Source organism: Callorhinus ursinus, unplaced genomic scaffold, assembly GCF_003265705.2.
Source record: "Callorhinus ursinus isolate GAN/ISIS: 27379988/994484 unplaced genomic scaffold, GSC_fseal_2.0 scaffold80, whole genome shotgun sequence".
In the NCBI taxonomy this organism is placed as follows: domain Eukaryota; kingdom Metazoa; phylum Chordata; class Mammalia; order Carnivora; family Otariidae; genus Callorhinus; species Callorhinus ursinus.
The window spans coordinates 2,571,075-2,593,831 of record NW_027397142.1 but is presented as its reverse complement, the minus strand read 5'-3'; the positions used below and the strand labels follow the sequence as shown (position 1 = coordinate 2,593,831).

Below are 22,757 nucleotides of genomic sequence, written 5' to 3'. Positions count from 1 at the left end.
ATGCTAGGAGATGGAAGGATGGCGATCCTACCACTACAAATAAAGAGATTAGGAGGAAAGGTTTCTAGAATATGCAGACATAAATAGAAGGGGAATGTTAGGGGTATAGTCCATGTATCTACCTTGTCACCATCACAAAAACAATCTAGTGTCTAGTTGCTTGACATGTGGAACAAAAGCTTGGAAGAGAGATCAAGATGGTGCTCACCAAGGTCCTTTCAATTCTACAATTCCGTAAAACAGAAAAGCAAAATATCTTCAAAAGAAATGCTAGGGGATGTATATTAGAAAAGAAGATGACTACTTAGTCATCTTCTAATACAGACACTGTAGGGTATACTTGGCTCCCTTTACCTTCATTCTAATTTATCTGAGATCGAATTTATCTTTAGAAAGTATGAAAGGTAAAAAATAGAATAGTGGAAACCAAACTATGGGAGTATAGGTTCTCCCACAATCTCACATTAAGGGTATGAGGAAATGATGTAGCAAAGAACTAGTGAACCAACTTCAGAAAGAAAGAGATAGGGCATGAATTCCAGCAGCACTGTGAAAAACATGTGACTCAAATTTTGGAAGTGCAGGATGGTGGTCCCCAAGAGCAGAAGCTGTAACAACAAGGACTACAGAGGCACCACACAGGGCGTTACATCAAGTTACTTAGAGAATGCCGATGACATTTTGTGGGCAGTTTCTGCAGTGAGAACAGTAAGAACCTAAGTCTGCCACTGAGGTAGACAAGGAAAAGAGGATTGTCAATGACTTGTTAGTGGAATCCGTTGTAGACGACTTGATTGAGAAGTTGAATTGTAATAGAAGAAAGAAAAGCAGGACTGTAGCCAGAGTTGGCAAAACAGACCAGTGAAGATGGTCTTCGTTTCCCTTTGTAGGCAGAGAAGAAGAGAGAACTGGTGGAGAAAGAAAGATTAAGGGATAATAGTATTAGCACTGGCAACAACATATTCACTGAAACTGAATGAATTTCAGTGCTCAGCATGTAATAGCACTTCCTTTGTAGGCACTATCACTATGAGGAGTGAAATGGGAATTCTACCTGTCTCCTCAAGTTAAAGCTCCAAATGACCCTGTGATATCTGTAGGTGAGGACACTTAAGCATTGTCAAATCAGTCATGAGAATAATGGGATCAAGTAGACAGTTGAAAGTTTTAGCATTTTTCTCGTATGTTAGGGAAATAATGTGAAATTCAATATTTAAAAAATGAAAATTGGAGCAGAAGGAACTAATAAGGTAAGCAAACCTATCTGTGGAGCCAAGCTACTAAAAACATTAAAGTTGATAAATACCAAGAAGAAATTCACAGAACGCTGACATCATACCAATGAAAAACCAAGGTGGAGGGAAAGATGGTCTGGTTGCTGAAGAACAACCATCACGCCTAAGATACAGGATGATGAAATTGGCCCTGTCAGGCTGACAGACATCATAAGCAGGGGCTCATTGCTCAGGGCCTGATTCGGCCAATTTGCTGATTTAAAATTCTGTTGTCATTGGATTTGTATTGTTAGGAAATCATGTGTCACCAAAAATGAGGAATACAGGAACATACTAATGTAACCTCAATAAGACTACTGCCCAAGGCCTCTAAAGTCCTTTAAAAAATAAAACAGAACCACTCAAGCAGAGGAGGCACAAAGTCCAGTATTTTAAAATCAGTCACAGCAAATTCCTATTGGAAATTACTAAATTCCATTAAAAGTCACTTCTAGCAACATTTCCTTTAAGAGTCAACTTATTTTTAAACCTACAAAATGAATTTTAATCAAAATAGCTATTGATTCCTCAGAGGGGTTGTCCAAGTAATTGACTTTATATTTAAATAAATTTAAGATTGATGAGGAAACTCCAATAGAAAAGGTATTCTAGCTTTATTTCTATTTCAGAGGTAAACTTCGTGTCTTAGAACTGACCCAACCAAAGCAGGCTTTTCTGGGGCTATGGGAAGGGGGGACAGGAGTTCCCTTACATGTGTAGTTTGTGCAGATGGGCAATGCAATACTAGTTAATTACTCACTGCACAATCTCAGCATTTGATTTCTCTCTGCTACATCTTGTGACTACCTTAAATTTTATTTTGGTGGGAATCACTTCTTTTCAATCATATTCAGGCATGTATGCATACACACATAAGAGGTCAAGAACTACATTTTATTTTCCCCTTTTTGGATGGAAGGAGGCACAAAGCCCGCTGGATTTTAAAGGCATGCTGTTTATCACTGTCTCGGTGACCAAGGCGTGAAAGCTGTTTCTGTACCATGGAACAGCTTTCCCTTACTGACAAGCCATAGAAGGGCAGTGAAGCCACCAGCTCCAGGGTGTTTCAGCACGTCGGACAGCTCTCATCCCAGCAATGCGGGGCTGCCGAAAGACAGAGGGGCTCTGCGGCAGAGAATGCTTCAGCACGTTGGACAGCTCCCTGCCCCAACTATGGGGCCCTCCCAAACTGCTCATAGCAGTGTTTTAAAAGGTCGCGCCAACATGCAAAGAATAATGTGCAATGCATTCCTAATTGGCTGCACATCTTCTGGTTTACATCTGGGTAGCAAAATGATGGCTCTAAATTCTCTAATCTTGACAAGAGCTGGTATAAGAAAAGCAGTTTTTACATCTACTATCTTTTTAAACGGGTATCTCTTAAACAAAAGGCAGTTATTGTTCCTGAAGGAAAAGTGACTTAATATGTACAACTATCCTTTGTAAATTTTTAGACATAACTTTTCCAGTTCTCAATGGCCATTTCTGAGAAAAGCACACAAAAGTTTTCAAGAAGTTGATGCCACATTTAGCTCTGTCATTGATTTGATCAGACATTTTAAATACATATATATGTATGTATTTCATAAGGACAATATATGCATGTACACTATGTTTATGCATGTACACTGTTTATACCCACACCTACATGATAACACACACACACACACACACACTCTTCTGTATTTTTCAGGAAAAAACACTGATGTCAGGGCTTCCTGAATTTAAGTCAGATACACTTAAGTCAGAGCCACATCAGCAGAAATCATTTGCAAAAGTCAGATCCCTAATTTGTTCCCCAGTTCAACCCTTTGCTTATCTGAGAAACAGTTCTAGGCATATATCAAACTGAAAAGAAGGAACTGGAACTATATGCTCCAAACTAAGATGGAAGGGGAAAAAAGGAGAGAGATGGGTGGAGATCATCCGAAACAAAATTCAGAAACTGTTGCCTTTCCTTTCTCCTAGCGACACCTAGAGCCTGTGATAGGAAAACTGCGTTGTTCTCCAAGCATAACACAATTCCACAGTTTAAAGTCAGACTTAAGGCAAAAAGTGCATAATTTCTGTCTGCATTGCAGTTCAATTGTCTTCCCCAAGATTCTCAATAGTTTAATCCTCCAGAATTTTTCACCAACCCCAATAAAACCCCTCCTCAAAGACTTCTAGTTCCTTGAACCAGATGTCTGAAGAATCCATGCATTTCCCTTAGGACCTGACCCACTGAAGTGAGGGACAGCTCTCCGCTCACTATCTATGTAACCAGGGGAGTCTGGAAAGGATCCAAAAGAAAATAAGAAAATGTCATGCAAGATCTGATACAAGCTGTGGGGTGTGTGTGTGTGTGTGTGTGTGTGTGTGTGTGTGTACAAACTGCACTTCTCACAAACTTTCATCATCCCTGTCTTCACATCCTCCATTCATAAAACAAAAACAACCAGCAACAACAATAAAACCTCAGGGGCTTTTTTCAGAATTGTCCCTGTGAACGCTCTCAATACCCCCTCCCCCCAACCTTGCACTATTAAAGAAAAACCAAATGGTGAAGCAGTGTGACCCAAGGCAAGGAGCACAACTGTCTGCTCAGTGCAGGGACATGTACTGCCCTGGGCATGTCAGGGTAGGCTATCTGAGGTTTGTATGAGGACCTGTGCCCAGGTGCCCCCAGATAGGAAACTGCTCAAAGGTACACGCAGTGGGTTCTACAAGCCAACACAACCCTGCATATCTCTAAGGGCTCTACAGCAGCCAGGCCAGCTCTGCCTGCCAATCCGAGAGCTTGTCTGGGATTTTTCTCTTTTCCCCGGGGAAGAGAACATCTCAGCAGGCAGTTGCTTCTCTCTGTGGTCCTCCCTGGCCCTCGGAATAGCTGGAAGGGATCAACAGAGGTGGCTGGATTCATCCATCTAAGCTGCCCGCTAGTGTCCTGACTGAGTCATCAGTTACTAAGGTGATATGCAAATCCAACCTTTGAAACCCAGGCTTCCAGCCGGAAGAAGAGTAGAAAACATGCCCCCTAAGAAGTTTTCTCCTAAAGCAGGTCTAAGGTAGAGCTGCTAGTCCAAGGCTAGGCATGGGAGACAGGCAGGACCTGACTCCCATCAGCAAAAATTGTGCTGGGCCCTGGGACAGGACGCTGGGCCTCAGATGCTAGTGTTTCATGTCCCCCACCCCCACCCCGCAGCCCCCGCCCCAAAGGAAATCACCACCAACACTATCAGCACTGGAGGGGTAAGTGTCCTGGAGAGGTGAGAAGTAGAGCCCATCTGAGCAAAGGGACAGCGTGGGGGAGGCTGAGAAGGGCACAGCGCATAGATTCCATTGACGGGTGGGAAGCCTGGGATTTTTCTTCCCCAGTCTCAAAGCAGGGAAAAAGAATGAAGGAATGAAGGGAGGGAGGGAAAGGAGGGAGGGAGGGAGGGAGGGAAGGAAGGAGGGAGGGAGGGAGGGAAGGGAGGAACGTCAAGTTGTAAGCACAGGCTGAATTCTCGCCTTAGGAAGCATAACAACCTACGGTAACCACAGACATTCACACACCCAGTGACACCCCCCAGCCATCCCACATCCCAGCAGCACAACCCCACAGACGCTGCTCTCTCAAGCACCAACTCCTGGCCGCCACCGCTGCAGACCGAGACCCGCTCCGGGACGGCGGTGACCGAGATCGGCGCTGAGGAGCGAATCTGCTCCGGGGGAGGCAGAGGAGAGGAGGGGAAGGGAGGGGAGGCAGGCGGGCGACCCCGACCCTCGGAGATGCGGAGATGCGCAGCGGACGCGCCTCCCCCCACCCACCAAGATGCTCTTACGTCCTCGTCGTCACCATCGCTCCGCGCCTGGTACTGGAACCGGGGCCGGCCACCCGCGCCGCCGCCGCCTCCGCCGCGCTCCCGGGGCGCCGCCGCGGGCGCCGGGGCTCCGAGGGGCTTGGGCCCCGCGCCGTCCTCCTCCGGCCCCTGGCCGCCCAGGAGGTGGCTGGCCTCGGGGGGCGCCGGGAAGGAGCGCGAGGTGTTGATCTTGCCCGTGAACCTCTGGTACAGCGAAGCCATCGGTGCCCGCGCCCTCGCTGGCTGCCTCGGGGGCGTTCTGTGCTTTGCCTGCCCCTCTCGGGCTCCCGCTCCCCACCCCCTCCGGGGAGAGAGGGAAGAAGCAGCAGAAGAAAGGGAAGCCGGCGGCTGCCGCTCCTCCCGCGCGCCACTCTCAAGTCGCCGCCGGGCGACTGCCTGGCTCGGCTCCTCCGCCCCCTCCCCCGGCGGGCACGGTGGAGCCGGGGGTCTGGGGGTGTGAGCTCTCCCTCGCTTCTTTCCGCTTTTCTCAACTCCTCGCCACGGCCACGGACGGCCTAATCAAAGGCACTGGAGAAAGGAAAGAAAAAAAAAAAAAACCCAAAAAACATAAAGGGAGGGAAAATGCCTAGGCCCCAGAATTGGCACCACCTAGAGACCGGCGAACAGCCAGCGCGGATCTCAGCGCTCCCCCCACCCCGGCCCCTCGCGCGGCTCCTCCTCCCCCCTCCCCAGCGGCCCCTCGGCGCGGCCCGGTAATGGCGCCGGGGTGGCAGGGGGCTGGCGGCACGGGGGGGCCGCGCGGGCCGGGGGCTGGGCGGGGGCGTGCGCGCCGCGGGGCTCGGGGCGCTCGGAGCCCAGAGGTCGGTCGCACCCCCCGCTGCGCGGGAAGAGAGCGCGGAAGAGGCGGAAACCGCGGAGGGTTTGGGGGGGTACTAAGAGGGAGCAGAGCCCCGAGGGCGCCCATCCTCGGCGCGGAGCTGCGCTCTGCGTCCTCACGCTCGCACCCCGCGCAGCTGCAGCCTCGCCTCCTTCCCAGCGCTCCCCCTCGGGTTTCCCTTCCAGCTTTTCTTGCCTAACTTGCAACAACAGCCAAGACCCCTCGGGCCTGGGGGTGCTAAGTGGGGCGAGGGAGAGCGAACAGCAGGGCTGAAAAGGGAGATGGCTCAGACACACCGCTTTCTAAGGAGCCCTCCTTGCTTCCCAAACCAAGCTCGTCTCCGAAAACAGATTCATTTTCCTTTCCCCGGGCTCAAAACGAAGGGAAAAGCAAAGGTCGTGGAAGGCAAGCTAGGGAAGGCCTGGCGGAAGCCTTCCCAGCAACTCAGTGGAACGCTCCTCCCTACACTTCCCAACCCATTTGTGTACATCGCGAACTCCGTGCTCATTTTCAGTAAACAGAAGCAGAGGCTGAAGCTTTCGGGATGCCGGCAACTTCTCCAAAGCTTGCTCCGCCCCCTCAGCCCCCGACTGAGAGGAAGAGACCTGGGAGAAACCACACCAAATAGGGCGCTGGGCTCCGGGTGCGCATTCGCGCATCTTGCTGCAGTAAGACGTGCTCCAGCGCCCCTGTGTGGAAAGACACCAACATGTCTGGGCGCCCGGCTCCGACTCCAGGCGCAGGCGGCTTTCTCTCCTCCCTTTCCTGGGGTGGACTGCTCCCTCGGGCCTCCGGGAACCTCTCCCTCGTTCCCAAATCCGCTCCTCCGACTTTCTTGAGGCTCTTGGGGGCTCTTCCTTCTCGTCTCGTCCCCATATCCCCTTCCCTCTTGTTTATAGACCCTCCAGCTGGGACAGATCTGTCCCAACTTGATCTTCAGCGGAAACTAGGACCTGAAACTCTGGAGGGAGGGGACAGGCGGAGGGCTCGCATCTGCCCACACTGCTGTTCCTTCCACACCAGGTCAAAGTGGACATCTTCATCTTCACATTCTTCCCGGACACAGTGATGCTCCCTGCTCCGTCTAGCTTTCCAGGACTATTTGACTTAGGTTTAAAAAAATAAAAAGGCGAGGCCATGGCCACTCAGCAGGCCAGACTTCGGGCTCACCAGCCTTTGGTGGGTCTGTATCCAAGGCGATCTCCTGGCATCACTGCCCAAGCTGGGATATCCCCAAGAAAGATCCTACCTGGTCCTGAAATTGCCTCTTCCCACCAGTGTCCTTAACTTGGAGAAACTGGATGCTGGTGAATCAGCCTCCTGGGAGGACATAAGTTCCAGTCCCTTTCACACTCTCCCCAAGTCTCAACCCAGTGGGTAGTCTTGTTTTAATTAAAATGTATTACCACACCCATCCTCTGTTTAATCCACTGTGGTTTCCCTCCACTATGAAGAAAAATGTGATTGTTAAACTAGTTTAAAGACACGTTTCCTTTAGGCAACCGTGAAAACAAGTAAAACCAATATCCCAATAGCTAAGAGGCTCCCTGAACCAGCAAAAGGCCTCCAACATAGGCAGATGTCCCTCCCACAGGTCTGGGGGTGCAGAGAGCTTCACCAGTCCCTCTTTACTTTGAAGACAGAGGCAGCAATTACAAGAGCCATAAAATGAAACTTTAAAAGTCATCACATTTAGATAAATAGGAAACCCTGCTGTCATCCCTCCTCTCCCGCCCCAGCTATGCTTTTGATGGGAGGAAGCTGCCTTTCCCAGACCCACTTGAAAGGAAAGCTCAAGCTGCTCCCTGCAGCATCTAGGTCCTGACACCTCACTAAATATAGATGCTGTTAGGGTCTTACTTATGTAATACACATATGAAATTTGCATGTATATATTCACACAAACCATAAGAAGTAGCATTACATATTGCTTGTACTTTTTATACAAAATACAGTATATATACAGAAATAGCTTACTTATCATACCCAACGCTTTAGAGAAGTATGCATATCCACAATAATGCATTGAAACTGAGCTATGGAAGGCACGTGTGGCTCTCACTTTTAAAAAATCATTCTCAAGGGAGCTTGTGGGTATTCAAATTACATTTGGTCAGTGTCAGAAATCCTAACTAAATGATTCAGACAACACAAGCAATTTTTATTTAAAATTATTTATAAAGTGAAGAAATGATAAGACTCAAGCAACTGAAGGGAGAGTTGAGGTACACATCTGTGTTGAGAGAGAACAAATCCGAAAATTAAACAGGAGAAACGGGGGTGGGGGGTGCTCCGGCCCAGCAAGAGCCCTGAGGCAGGTGGGAGGAGAGCAGCGGGAGGTCAGCGTGCACCAAGCCTTTTCAGGGGCCTTTTCAGATGCCCCCTAGACTGAGGGCCCACTGCCTCCCTCCCAAGATTTGCTACTGTCCTCCACCTTGCACTCAGAGCACCACTCATCCTCAAGACTGTTCTAGACTCTGAGTGTGAATACACACACACGTGCTTGCACACACTTCACGTGTGTCTTAAGCATTTCTTTACAAAGGGCAGTGTTATTTTTAATATACTGTCAGGACTCGGAAGTCTCAAATGCAACAGAGTCAGCCAGTTAGTGCATTGGGCCGCGTGAGGAAATGCAGTTGCAGAAAATTGCAACTACGGCATTTTGCGTTTATGATACGTAATTAACTCACTTATTGCCTTCGATAGCTTTTTCAGACCCTTCCTTAAATAGGGGGAGAGGTTCTGAAGAGTAGCAGAACTTCCCAATGAGCATTTAAATACAGGTGCATTTCAGAAGGGCACAGGTCAAGAACCGCCTCTGCTCACCAGTCACCGAACATCCTGAATATGTTCTATCAAAATAGATTCCCACTTCTGCTTATTGGGTAAATATGGGAAACTAGTTTTTGGAAAATATTTCATGGATTATTTCATATCAAGATATTAATTCCTCAATACTGCTTAAAACTGAGTCCACTGACCCATTTTTCCATCAAGTTGCAGATGATTATTTTTCCCCTATTTATTAAATAAAGGTGTGGGTGTGTGTTTATTTTCCTTGGAACCAACTTACAAAACAAATATGGTAAGTCACTGGAATTAGGCAAATGCTGCAAAATATGGTGGATAGTCATTTTTTTAATGACAATACAGGGAACTTTGTGGTCCACATGCAAGCTAAGCATTGTAAAAATACCAAAAGTATATTGAGTTCAGCAGCCTAAGCATGGTTTTTATTAGCTAAGAGGTTTTCTTATTTCTAGGAGAGAATTATATCCTAGAGTTTACATCCTCTTTCTCTGTGAGGGAAAGGAGGAGAGCAGAGCCCTATTTGAGATTTTGATTCCTTCCAAGAGCTGAGACGTGAGAGAGGAAATGACCAGCAGCATGCGCTGTGCTAACAGAAGGATTTCCCTAAGATACTGGACACCAGAATCCTCTAGGTATAATCACCTTGTACTCATACCAAAGGGGAGAAATAAAACAAATATTTGGGTAGTTTGAGAAAATACAGTGCTAAATACATAAATACAGAGCCTATTCCCAAATAAACTCTCTCTATATGTCTATCTTTAAATTTTTTTTTTTTTTTTTTTTTTGCAGGATGCCTATCCAACAAGGATAGGAAATGTCCAGCACAAGAAAACGGAATTGCTAAGTTCTGGCTTTTGAAAAACACAAAATTAAAGTAGGTGCTGAGTTAATTTTGAGCTTTTCAAATTGGTACTTAACAATTAATGTTTTAAAGAGAAACATTTATTTTAACCCAACAAAAAGTCTTACTCTAAAATTAATAAAGTTTGCTGTTAATCTCCCCATGGCACTTTTATTTGCACTTTAAATCTCCCCAATGGCACTTTTATTTGCCATGGTGCACCTGTGTGTCTGGTACTCGGCACTGACACCTACTATGGACCACCAACCTCCCTCGCCCTGTGCCCCCAAAACCCACGAGGTTAATCGACACAAGAGGCCAAGCTGATTGCCAAGTCAGTGCAACAGCCACTGATTTACCTAAAAGGCTGTAGTCAACCTACAGAAAATACTTGTTCCAGCCCGGTGGGGGGGGGCATCCCTCCTGCCCCATAGGGGTGCTCCCTCTGGCCTCCGACACCTGAGCGCGGCGCCGCCCCCCCCCCCCCAGTCTTCATCCTTCCTTTCCTTCTTCTTGCCCTTCATTCCTGTCCTTGCTCTGGGTCAGTATCAATAGACTGTGTATATTTTTCTTCTCTACGAATTCCTTGCGGCTCTCTGAGTACTTATAAAATCTCACTTTTAATGTCAGCTTCTCCTCCAAAATTATCCAAATAATCCCTTTCCTTCCTGGAGGAGGCAGCAACCTCTGTCTTTTCACATGTCCTGATTACACAACAAGAACGTCCACAGTGTTTTCCAAGGCTCTTACGATTTTTAGAGCATGAGATTTGGAAGAGAATCTGTTGTTTCTGTTTGTCCCTGGTGATCATTTGAACAGAACAGTGTCATTATCCGAAATGTCTTAATTCATACATCAGGTAATATTAGATTGAAAGGGACGTGACTTCGGCTCTGAAATGCCCCCAGCGCTCCTCGCCCTTTCCAACCATGCAGCACTCCAGTCTCCTGAATTAAGTTAAGTCTGCTTCCCTTTAATGTAAAAGTGACATTAGTGAGCCTCTGCAATTCAGTGCTTCGTGCTTTAACCAACAGAGGCGATGACTGTGTTCTCGAAGAGAAAGCTTTTATCTGCGCTCTGTGACCAATGGCAAGCATTTTGACATTCCAAGGTGGGGTGTGCTTGGAATGACTCATGACACAGGCTAGTAAGTCCAGGGCTCCAACACTCACATGGGGCTTTTGAATTTATTTTCTTATTGCTGTTATTATTATTTTGCATCATGTCACCCACAAAGGTTTTTAGGCTTTTATTTGAAAACAACAATTGGACTAGAAAACGATAGAGACAGGGTCTTTCAAATGCAGGGTCTTCTTTGGAGAGTGGACACAGAGCTGATGCTGAGTTATTTAATCCTGCCATGGTAAATTATACTCACTTGCAGGCCAGTGGAAATAGTTACAGAAAATAAAAAAAAAAAAAAATCTGACTCCACTAAAAACGATTCCAGTTATAAAACGGAAGGGGATAAGGTGTATTCCTAGAATGTACAACAGGACTAAAATTTAGGGAGGCTGATGTAATCCACCCTGGAAAGACAGGGCTGGTCAGCCAGCAAGAGCAAAAGGAGGTAAGACCAGCCCACTGAATGGGCCTCCAGGTCCACGTGCCGCATTTGGCTGCAAGACACAAATAGGGAGAGAGGAGAGACACGTGGAGCCACAATGACGTGCCTTGGAGGGTCCAGGCCAGCAGCACCGGTGAGGCGGCCAGGGCGGGAAGAGTACCACCCGCTGCCTGGACCCCTGCTGGCAGGAATCTGAAAACCTCTCTCACAGAATCATTTCTCTCATCATCTTACCCCATGTCAGAAATTACCAGAATTAAGACCATTCCTTTGAGTCAAGGCACTGCCCGGAAAAGCATCAATCAAAAGTCACTTGCAAACAACAAGGGCCTACCTGAAAAGGAAAACAAGGGTCAGCTGTGGCCGGGAGGTGCGGCACCAGCACCAAGAAGACCCACCACTCCCTCAAGCGTGTAACGGGGCAGTCTGAGTATGAGCTGCCTCTCCCAAGAGCATGACTACATTTCTAAGCTACAAGTTCCTCGGTCCGGATGATCCATCTCTGCGATAAGAAGTCATTACTTCCAGGGGCGCCTGGGTGGCTCAGTCAGTTAAGCATCCAACTCTTGGTCTCGGCTCAGGTCATGATCTTGGGGTCATGTCCAGTCCCGTGTCAGGCTCTGCTCTCAGCCCAGGATCTGCTTGAGATTCTCTCCCTCTCCCTCTGCCTCCCCCCCAACTCGCACATGTGTGCACGTTCTCTCTCTCAATAAGTAAATCTTTAAAAAAAAAGTCATTATTTCCATACTTGAAACTGTCAGATTGGAATGTTGTTCAGCAAATATTTTCTCATCCCCTAGCCTTTCCAATGAGGTATCCTAAACTGCCACACTGACTTTCTGAGTGACTTGCTTTGGCCATTGGAATGTGAATGGATATGATGCAGGTAGAAGCTTCAAGGCACCTGCCCAGCCTGCCCAACCTCCTGCACTCAGGTGATCCACCACGTAAGAACGTGTCCTGGGTGGCTGCTCCCATGTTGCCCTGGCCTCCAGAACAAGCACCCCTGGAGAGACCTGAACCCAGCCCACAATATCAAGTCAAGTCCAGTAAGGAGCACAAAGCAGAGCCACGTCGCTGAGCCCAGTGCAGATCAGCTAAATCACAGCTGACCAGCTGAAATGTGGATCTTGGAATAAGTATTTGTTGAATAAGCCATCAAACTGGAACGACTTGTTATATAGTATGCTTGTCTCATCAGCTCACTAAAACAAAAACCAAATCCATGCATGAAAAATGGTATAGCTAATGTCAGTGTTTATTGTAAGCATTTCACCTGCTTATGCAGTAAATATTTGAATGCCTACTAGGTGCCAGTCACCGTGCTGGGTTCAAGGGATGAAATGATGGACTACAATGAACACAGTCTTTGCTTTCCTACATATGACAGTCAATACTCCTTACAGTGAATCAGGACTAATGTTATAAATTACATGACAAGATTGAAAATGACTTCCTTTTGTGAATAAATGCATTTTTTTTCTCAATTTCTTGCTCATTCTGGTACATTTACAGCCCTGCTAGTTTTATTAGAAAAAGACTCTCAGAAATCACTAGATCACTAACATGTTCATAATAATGCCCTACTTATTTATTGTCTGAGCACTAAGTGGCATTTTCAATCCACTCAAAGAACTATCTCTAGACCAGCAGTATAAGGATCATCTAGGAATTTGTTAAAACTACCAAACCTACTAAAAATCAAAAACCTGGGGCTAGGGCCCACAACCTGTATTTAATTAGTCCGCCAGGTCATTCTGATTGATGAATGCTCAAGTTTGTGAAACACCAGACTAGAATAATATACTCGAACGTCTTTCTAAATGGCACCAAGGCAGCCTCAAAAATTCCCCTGAATGTTTGCTTTCTCCTGGGAAATGGCTTACCAATTCAAAATACTCAACAAGGTTTTCCAGAGGGTAAGAAGTTTTTGAGAATGCACAAGGCCCGTCTTCCTCATTTAAATAGAGGTTATCTGAGCATTTCGAAGTCAAAATAGAATGGAGTACAGTTAGCCTTTCCAGGATATTTTCAGAATGCTGTTTCTCCCTGGAATTGAGTTGTTGAGGGCTCATCTCAGGAAGAAGGTAGTGGCCAGAAGGGGGTTAATGAGGCAGATAGCGAAGATGGGATCCAAGCTAAGACGCCGCGCTTCCTGGGGCTTATCTCAGAGATACTGATTTTGCACGTCAGGAGAAAGCCTCTCCCACCTTACCAGAATATATGCAATTTGGCAGACAAGCTCTGCAGAATTGCAAGGGGGAAAAAAAAGCATTACTTTCAAAAATTGATTTCATTAAAAATCCTCAGTGCCTCTGGTTTAGACTCATTGCTTTTTTAATGCAATAAGAAAAAAATGTTGTCATGAATTAAAAATCAATGAAGTTAATAAACACATTTACGTTGAAAACTGACTTTTATGAACTTAATTTTCCTGAATCGACTCCTTTAAGGCACATTAAAATGTCCATGATAAACTCCATTTTTCTTCCACCGTCACTTCAGATTTTCTCCAGAATTCCATGGAACATCAATCATCCCTGTTTTTAATGAACACAAACCTATATTTGAAAATGGGCTAATGCTACTTCAGGTGGCTCAAAGGTCTCTCTTAAATTTTAACATATTCTTTGGACCACAAATACAAGTTTAGTATTTGTGGATAACTCTCAAAGAACATAGAGTCTACATATGAAGTGTGACAGCTGACCGTGGGAAAGAAAGTAAACCTCAAGCCTGTGCTCTGTCTCTTCACATTGTCTTAAGCAAATGCAAGAGATATTAATGCAAAACCCTGATTCACCCACGCACAGGTGGGTATGTCAGATATGAGAAGCAGTGCGTTCTCATTAATGAAAACATATTCTATTAGGAGTAATAAAACCAAAATGAAGCCACTCATTTGCTACATGTGGGTAATTCACTCCATTGTGCACTGTAACTCTATCAACTGCACTCTACCCATTTCTGAACAATTTCCTTCTCATAAAGGGGGAAAATAAGTTTGTCTATACTACTAATTGCATTTCAAATCATTGTAATTTGGAACTCAAAAAAGTAATTTTCCCAACAATTACTTATATTTATATTTTGCTTGACAGGTAAACAGAAATTGCCCGTTGGCTAAATAAATCCATTAGTCATATAAGCCTGCAATTTGAGCGGGTGGGTTTTTCCCCTCACTCACAGCAAAGATAAAATCGACTCTCTGCTACAATAGCATGAGGTGGATCCCATTGTCCCTTAGATTGCGCTGAGTCTCTGATGGGTCCGCTTACTGCAATCCTCTGCACTGTACCCATAATCACCACCATTTCATTCCCTTATAACCCAACAATACCCAAATTGCATCATTTATACAGACTCTTTTCAATCTTTGTGAGGAAGGATGGATAAATTAATGCTTTCAAAGGACTCTGAAGGATTTCTGAGCCATCTTATGGTAAAAGCAGGAGCAATAAAGGCTCAATTTCCATCCGTGTTTCAGGATTCCTTTATTTCTCTCTCTCAGAGCTCTGATATTGTGCACAATGTCAAGTTTTAACTCGGAACAAGATGTAAATGGCTGGTTATGATCTAAATGAATTCTGAGTCTCCAAATACCTTTCTTCAGCACTTAATTTGCTCCAAGAGAAATGATAGAAAGTCATTAAATCCAAATATGGGATAGAATGCAAAATTCATGAGTATGCTAAGATAAAATACAAGGCTTCAAACAAGTTACCCACTTACATCACAGACCCTCAAGTGGTATACTTGTACCATGATGGGCACTTTAATGGAAAACTTGGAATAAGTACTAGTCTAGCATTTTATCCATTGATTACATCTGCATTTTATTAAGTCTTCCCATCTAAAACTGTGAATGTCAGGGCCCTGAAGTAACAGACAGCTACTGAATCCCCAGGAAGGCAGCCCACAGAGATTGATCCACAGGATGAAAAACAGCCACTTGATACGACGGCATCTCTCAAGTGCAGAGCATCTCAAGAGTTAAGCCACACCCAGTGCTTGGTTTCTATTCCTGATTAAAGTGCAGTGATGGTAATCTCCTAAAATCAGCTGACACAGCTGCAGGAAGAGAATCAAAGTAAGTGATCCCCAGACTCTGCCATCCACCACTAATCCTGGAATTGCTAAGATTAATGCATTGGTTTTTTTTTTTTTTTCAAAAGTCTTAACAAAGGAAGGATGTTGGAGAAGCTCACATGTTCACTAGCCCTAAGTATTCCCAGCTTCTGTGACTTCTACCTTCTTGGCATTTCACTGAGCCTTATTAGTCAGATCTAACTCCTCAGGGCATGATGAAAGAGTTCTACAAAGGTGTCTCCTTATTGTTCAGTGACCTAAAAAATAACCCTAGAGAACTGCTAAAATCAAAAACACAAGAAACAATGGGTTGTGTTGGCGAGGATGCGGAGACAGGGGATACGCTCATGCACTGTTGGTGGGAATGCAAGCTGGTGCAGCCACTCTGGAAAACAGTATGGAGGTTCCTCAGAAAATTAAAAATAGAACTATTCTGTGATCCAGCAATCACACTACTGGGTATTTACCCAGAGAAAATGAAAACACTGATCTGAAAAGATATATGTACTCCCATGTTTACCACAGCATTATTTACAAGAGCCAAGATATGGAAGCAACCCAAGGGTCCATTGGTAGATGAATGGGTAAAAAAGTGATGAGTGTGTGTGTGTGTGTGTGTGTGTGTGTGTGTGTGTGTATTCCATCATATGGAATTTGATCCATATTCCCTATCATGGAATATTATTCAGCCTTAAAAAAGAATGAGATCTTGTCATCTGTGACAATACGGAAGGTCCCAGAGGGTATTATGCTCAGTGAAATAAGTCAGACAGAGAAAGACAAATACCATATCAATTCACTCATATGTGGACTCTAAAAAACAAAAACAAATAAAAAGAAGAAACAGACCCGTAAATACAGAGAACAAACTGACGGCCGCCCGAGGAAAGGAGGGTGGGGAGATGGGCAAAGTGGGTGAAGGGCTGTGGGAGAGACAGGCTTCCAGTTACGGACGGACGAGTCCCGGGGATGAAAGGCGCAGCAGAGGGAATCTGGTCACTGGTGGGGTAACAGTGTTGTGTGCTGACGGATGGGGGCGCACTTGTGGTGAGCACAGCATAAAGTATACACCTGCCCAGTGACTATGTTGCACCCAAAACTAATGTAACATTGTGTGTCAACTATACCTCAATTAAAAAAAAATCATAACCCCAAATTTGTACTGCACTGTATGCTGTGAAAGAGCCGGCTATTATTCATTGAATTGGTGCTTTGAAGAAAGCCAAAGCATTTTTCTTTTCCAGAGGGAATTACGCGGACTTTTCCTGTAAGCATATTCTTACATGCATTCTTCATTCGCTGAGAACCACCCATGTGACCGAGCCTCCTTGGTCCCCCAAAATCTCTGCCACTGTCCCTTCTTACTTTTTGCCCAACAATACAGAAACCCTGAGTTGGGGTCAGAGGAGTGAGTCTGGACTCCGTCCCCCCAGAGCTGCCATGAGCTGTGAGGCGCCAGGCGGAGGACCGCAAGGACACACAAGGAGTGAGCGGGGCTGTGTCAGACAGATATGTGTCCAGGGCACTAGCCATCAGAGTAAGGAGGGAAAACACAGGAAAACACACTCCGCCTCTGAGGGACACATAGAACTTTGCACTCAGAATACCTGGGAAGAAACTAATTTTCGGTACATGTATATGTTTTTATCGGACCACGCTTTTGAGTCTTAACCAGCCTGCATGGGGTGGGAATTTGACTCCATGTTTATCAGCCCTGTTTATCAAGGCAAGGGCCAGCAACATTTCCAATGATATTATCCAGAACTTGGCACTGGGAAAAGAACACAAGAAAAACAGGCTCATAAAATATGTCCCCTGTCTCTTGCAGCCTGGGTAGATTATTTGGACCCTGTGTGTGGTTTCCTCTTTGATCCAGGGGAAGGAAACAGCACGAGGAAAACAGGCTAATATATTTCTTATAATCTCACGGATTTCTTTAATTCTCGTCTCTTCTTGCTTCTTCGCATGCCCCATCCACACCATGGCACCCTTGTGACAGCATCCCTATCATTTCAAAGCAACTTGGCAAATCCTATTCACTTACAGCTTTTTTTTTTTTGATAACTCTTTGATGACTGCAACCACCTGCAAAAATCAAAGCAGCAAAACAAACAACAGAAAAGACCAATCAAAACAAAACAAAGAGTCTTGCGAAGGCACTGATTTTGAGCACGAGGAGAGCTTGACATTGCCACTTGAGGGTGCTATGGGAACTCCGAACTGCACGTCTGTTCAGCCCTTCCTTCGGATCACACCATTTCTGCGTTCGACGATGGCACGGGAAATGAGCCGCCCTTCCTATGAAAAGGAAGACCACTGCTCTATAAATGTTTTAAATGCTCTCAGAAATATTAAAGTCAAGTCAGTAAATGAACCATAACTCTGCCTTCTCATTTATTGAAGAGTCAGATATTCCTGGGGGCAGGGGGAGGGCCAATAATGAGCCAAATGTCCATTCATCATGGAGGTCAGACATAGCCCATGGATGGCTTTGTTTGCCATGAACTTTGTGGTTCAGAAGGGATCCTGGATCAGCTTTAGCCTTGTTTATCCACTGCGCCCCTGTGAATGGGAAACTGAACTGGCCTCGATGAAAAGGGGGACCAGCAAGGGAGCCGCTGAAAGGGAGAGGGGGACGTGAGTATAAGCGAGCTTTATTTGGCCTAGATTGGCTTATTCTACCCATCCCTCTCCCTCCCTCTACCGGTCCTCCTTCCAGGATAAAAAGGAACCCGGAGAGCAGAGGCTATGCTATGACAGCAGACACCCTTTCCGGGGAAACATGGAATGAACTGGGGACACCTGGTGGTAGCCTCACAATGGCCATGTCAGCATGAGGCTTCTTGGGGAGCAAGTGCTTCATGCTCTGTGTACAGTTATTCACTAATTTGGAAAAAGCAGCTTTACAATTTATTTTCAGTCATATTTTAAAATATGCACGTATTTATATAAATGGGCAGTACATCTGGGAAGCGAGGACATCCACGGGTCCATTAGACACCTCCACGTGAGCTCTGAATTTAATTATCAACTTTTGATCCAGGAAGGGTTTTGTTGATGAGTAAGAACAGATTCAATGGCCGGGGCGGGGGGGGGGGGGCTTTATTATCTCACTCCAATTTGAGAAGGTCTGTGGTGTGGGTATCACAGAGCTGGGATTCCACCCTGGTGCTGAGTGCTACGTTGCATGAGAACATGCACACTGGTCCTCTGTACATTTGCTGCTGGTACTTTGATGAGTCACATACTTCCAGCACGTCCTGGGAAGTTGTGAAGTTGAATTTCCAGATGGCACAATCATAGCCTTACTTCAAAGCCTCGCTCAGAAGCCACTTCCTCCACAAGGCCTTCCATGATTTTCTATGAATCCGTGGAATCCTCGTAACAACTCTAAGTACCTGCTTCACAAAACACACAACCCTCCTCCTTGTGCCATTCATTCATTTATTCACGCAGCACATCTTACTGAGCAGTTACTACAGTGGCTCGGGTTTCATTTCTCCCATTAAAAGCTCCTTAGCGACAAGATCTGTGTCTTACTAAGGTTCAGGCAAGGAATCCCGTGGCAGACAGCGTAGGTGCTCAAATTACAGGGAAGTTCATCTACGCCACGCTGATCTCCAACAGTCCTCACAGAGGTGATGTATTGGAAGATACGGTGCAGGAGTCCACTGGAAGGAGCTCCGATGGGGGGTCCCCTGGGACACCAGCGATGTGAAGATGCTCTTCTGCGCTTTAAAGGGACTGTGGGCCACAATCCAGCAGTGGGTCATGATATTTCTGAAACTGGTATATGATTTTAGAGAAAATTCTGAAAACCCGGCCACACTGTGTTTTCCTTCTGCGTGCACACTGGGCTCTTCCCAGACAGGCTCACTGCTGGATGCCTTCCTGGGTGTCCTCCCCAGGGCACAAGCTCCTTGAAAGGAGTGACTGCTTCTGACAGTCTGCCTCTCTGCTCATAAACAGTGTCCATCCCAGTTTGTGGGATCCTGGAGGCAAACAGTAATACCAACGGTGTTCAACCGGCTATTTACTCATTTAATTCACCTAGTAAGCCATTTCTAAAAATGAAGCCCTGTTTTTAATTACAGCATCAGTGATTCTTTAAAAGCAACTCCGTAAATATTTGCTTGAAGGGCCACCTGTGAGGCTCGGAAAACTCCACATGGCTCCAGGCCAGAGCCTCTGGATGAGCCTGCCATGTGGTCCTGGGAGATTTTCACTGTTGGCTTCAACAATGATTCTGTCCCAGTGAACACTTGAGAATGCTAGCAGGGAAAATGAATTTACAGAATGTAAACAGACTGAAATCTTTCCTCCGAGGTACCTGCCAGGGTCAAAGTTGGTCCTGGTCAATTACCTCTCTCCTCTCTGGTTCCTGGGAAGGCTGCCTTCTTACGACCTCGAAGTTGGTCCTACGCAGTTTACTCACTGCATTTTTAACCGACATGATTTTGCACCGAGCCTGGGGATTTCCAAATGTCTTCATTGAGATTCAGGGGTCTAACTCAACCTTGAGCTGGGAAAGGCTAAGATGGTGCAACGTAACAACATTATGCAGTTTGGAATATTCTAAAATAAATTAGGTCTTCATTTTCTTTTGTCTTGGGATATAATTTGTACTGACATTGCTGATGACCAGGCACACACACCAAAGATGTGCCTCTTGGGTCTCTAGATGCCGAGGAACGTCACCGATGCCTTGGGGCATACAGCACGGGTACATGGAGAGACATTAGGGTGGGCACATTCCTGTCACCAAGCCATCTCACTACATACAAGAGATCTTCCATAGACACTGAAGTACAGCAAGTGACTACGAAGGTGGCAATTCTGTTCAGAAATCCTATTTCCTAGTGGAACATATTCTCTTGCTTGAATGCGCAGAATTCTTGCAACACAGATAAGCCATCTGCTCTCCATTTCTTGCCCTACTTCCCACAGAAGGGTATAAATGGTGCCCAGAGTGTATCTGCGTGTGTGCAATCCACGGTACGGCTCTTGCTACATCTCACATGCCCATGAATAACGGAGCCCCACAACTGGATGACTTCACAAATGGCAGAATGAAAACCCTAAATTCAGGCGCTCCACATTGCTGTAGGCAAGACATTTGAAGCTCAGGTCCAAATAGTTTCTCACTGGAGATTGTGATTAACACTCACTCCAGAGGATTGTTAAAAGCATTTTTAAAATTTATATGATGTTTGTTTTAACACACACACACGCGCGCGCACACACTCACAAACAAGGATCTGTTGGCCTTTCATCAGTCTCCCTGGTGCCACACCATTACTGTCCTTTTAGCCAATGGGTTGACATGTATATGACTGTCTATCCGTGTCTTAAGCATTTCATGTTTGCCAAGGAGTCGAACAAGGAGAGTTGTTCTGCTATTTGTATCAGTATGGCTAATAAATACATTGCACGGAAGATGTGAAAAGGGCAAGTGGTACCATTATGATCAATGGAAATCATCTTTGTGGGTATCAATGGATGAGACAAGATTTAAAAACATTCATTCTGTGCCTTTATTATAATTCTGAGCTTCTTGATGCTTTTATGTCTTCCATATGGCCTTTCTAGGTGTGTTTAAATTGATAAATGCTTCCTGGATAAAAGCATCATGCCAGATGATCGGTACCTATAGACAGAATTTGTCCATCAGAAGCTGGATGCCTCAGTCCCTAATTTTAGTACAATCATCACAAGTGATTCCTGCAAGGAAAAAGGAAACAGTTTTTGTTTTTTTTTTTTTGCTCTCAAGGGGGGCAGAAGTAAATGAGTGGTGTCAGGGAGATATCACTCAGGCTTGCGTTACTGGTTCATTATCTGTAATGAATGAAGTGATTCACGTAATCTCACATGGAGAGCTGCGGTAATTACTATATCACTGTTATATATGAGAGGTGATGAATTCTAGAGTGCAACTTACTCACTGTACTTATTTATTTTCAAGTCTCAAAGCGAATCCACTACTTTACCACACCACAATTCTTTTCTAATAAAATCTTTTTACTCTCTCATTCCGAGATGGCACAGAAGAATACATCATGCACCACAGCTAATGATTACCCAGTGAGTGATTTCTCCACAAAAACTGGGAAAGACATGACCCCCAAAACGCAGACCCCAGGAAAAACTCTTAGGGTTGAAAATCTTAGGAGACACAGGGGTTGCTGCATCCAGGGGGCTCAGGATTGGGTGGAAAACCAAGATCTGGGAGCAGGTCAGGTTGAAACTGTGGGCATTGGCCACTGGTATCTGTCTTAGCTTCAGAAAAGGTCAGTTCTCCCAATTTGGACTGGATGGGGATAGGACTCTGAATTCAATGATTAGGACTGACCAAACAAACCGAGAGAATGATCTTCTCAATTTTCTATCAGTTGAGTCTTTACAACACAAAAGCAACCTTCCAGTAAGCGGAGGATAGAAGGGCAAGGAGAATGGAAACAAAGAAGAAGCGAAGGGACCACCCAGCAGCAGGAGGAGGGGTGAGGGGAGGCTCACAGACGCCCAGACGTGTGCGAGGACCACTTGCTTGCCCTGCGCCTGCTGCATGATCTGGAACATTCGAAGATGGCGTCTCGGGTATTGATGACTGTTGCAAGAATGGAGCAAGAACACACACTAATAAAAAGGTAAGTGTGGTGTTGCACTGCTGAGTTATGCGCGTTCAGGCTCTAAAACAAATTCCATCTTAAGTCAAAAGCAGGTTAAAGAGGAACTGCTGAGCTCAACAGCCACACACACACACATACACACACACACGCACACACACACACGCACACGCACACGCACAGAAAGGAGGGAGGGAGGAGGAAGGCAGTCCCCTGAAGCAAATTCATGTTTCCTTGTCAAGGTCCCCTGAATTTGCTTCAGGGGACCTTGGCTCCAGCGGTGTTGGGCAGAGGTGTCCTAAAGGCCCAGTGAGGGTGTGGAGCCCGTCCCACGTCCCCATCCGTATCACCTTAGGCAAGTCTCACGTCTTCCCTGGATGTCTGTTTCCTCAGCTACAAACCTGAAGGGTTGGAACAGAGACACTCGAGGTTCCTTCCCGCTGTGAGCTCTAGGAAAAGCACTGGCAGTGGCGGAAACCCCTTTCTTGCTCTGAAAGGAACTGAGCAGGTACAGCTCTGTCTCCAGATAAAAATAGTGTTCAGTTTCTGGGAAGGAACAAACTTAGCTTGACAACAGTTATGTAGAAAAATGTGGCCTAGACAGTTGGCCCCACACTTAATAAGACGTCATTTGATACAGCTGTAAATGCGCCTACTCAAACTGGGGGGCTCGTGTCATTCACGGTGATCGTCTCTGAGCTCTCTACCACCCTCATCACAGCAGAAATAGGCCACCGTGTCTCCAGAAAGATGTACTATTTGATGCCTATAAACGAACTCAAATTCATCAATTTTATTCAAACGTCAAAAGGCTCTAGCAACCATGTCATAGTAAAATAAACCAAAGAAGCTGTTTGTAATACATATTGCTTGTTCTTACTTGC

The 22,757-nt window shown here is 45.7% G+C and overlaps 1 protein-coding gene across 3 annotated transcripts in view; it reads right to left on the bottom strand.

Moving 5' to 3' along the window:
* DPP6 (dipeptidyl peptidase like 6) overlaps positions 1-22,757 on the bottom strand; it is a 949,209-nt gene that overhangs the window by 716,272 nt on the left and 210,180 nt on the right. The window contains exon 1 of one of the 3 annotated variants that reach the window (XM_025862147.2): positions 5,081-5,599. The exons of the other annotated variants lie outside the window; for them this stretch is intronic. Coding sequence (XP_025717932.1) covers positions 5,081-5,320 — 240 coding nt within the window. The 5' untranslated portion in view covers positions 5,321-5,599. Of the gene's footprint in view, positions 1-5,080; positions 5,600-22,757 lie in introns of those variants that run through there. 3 annotated transcript variants of the gene reach the window in all.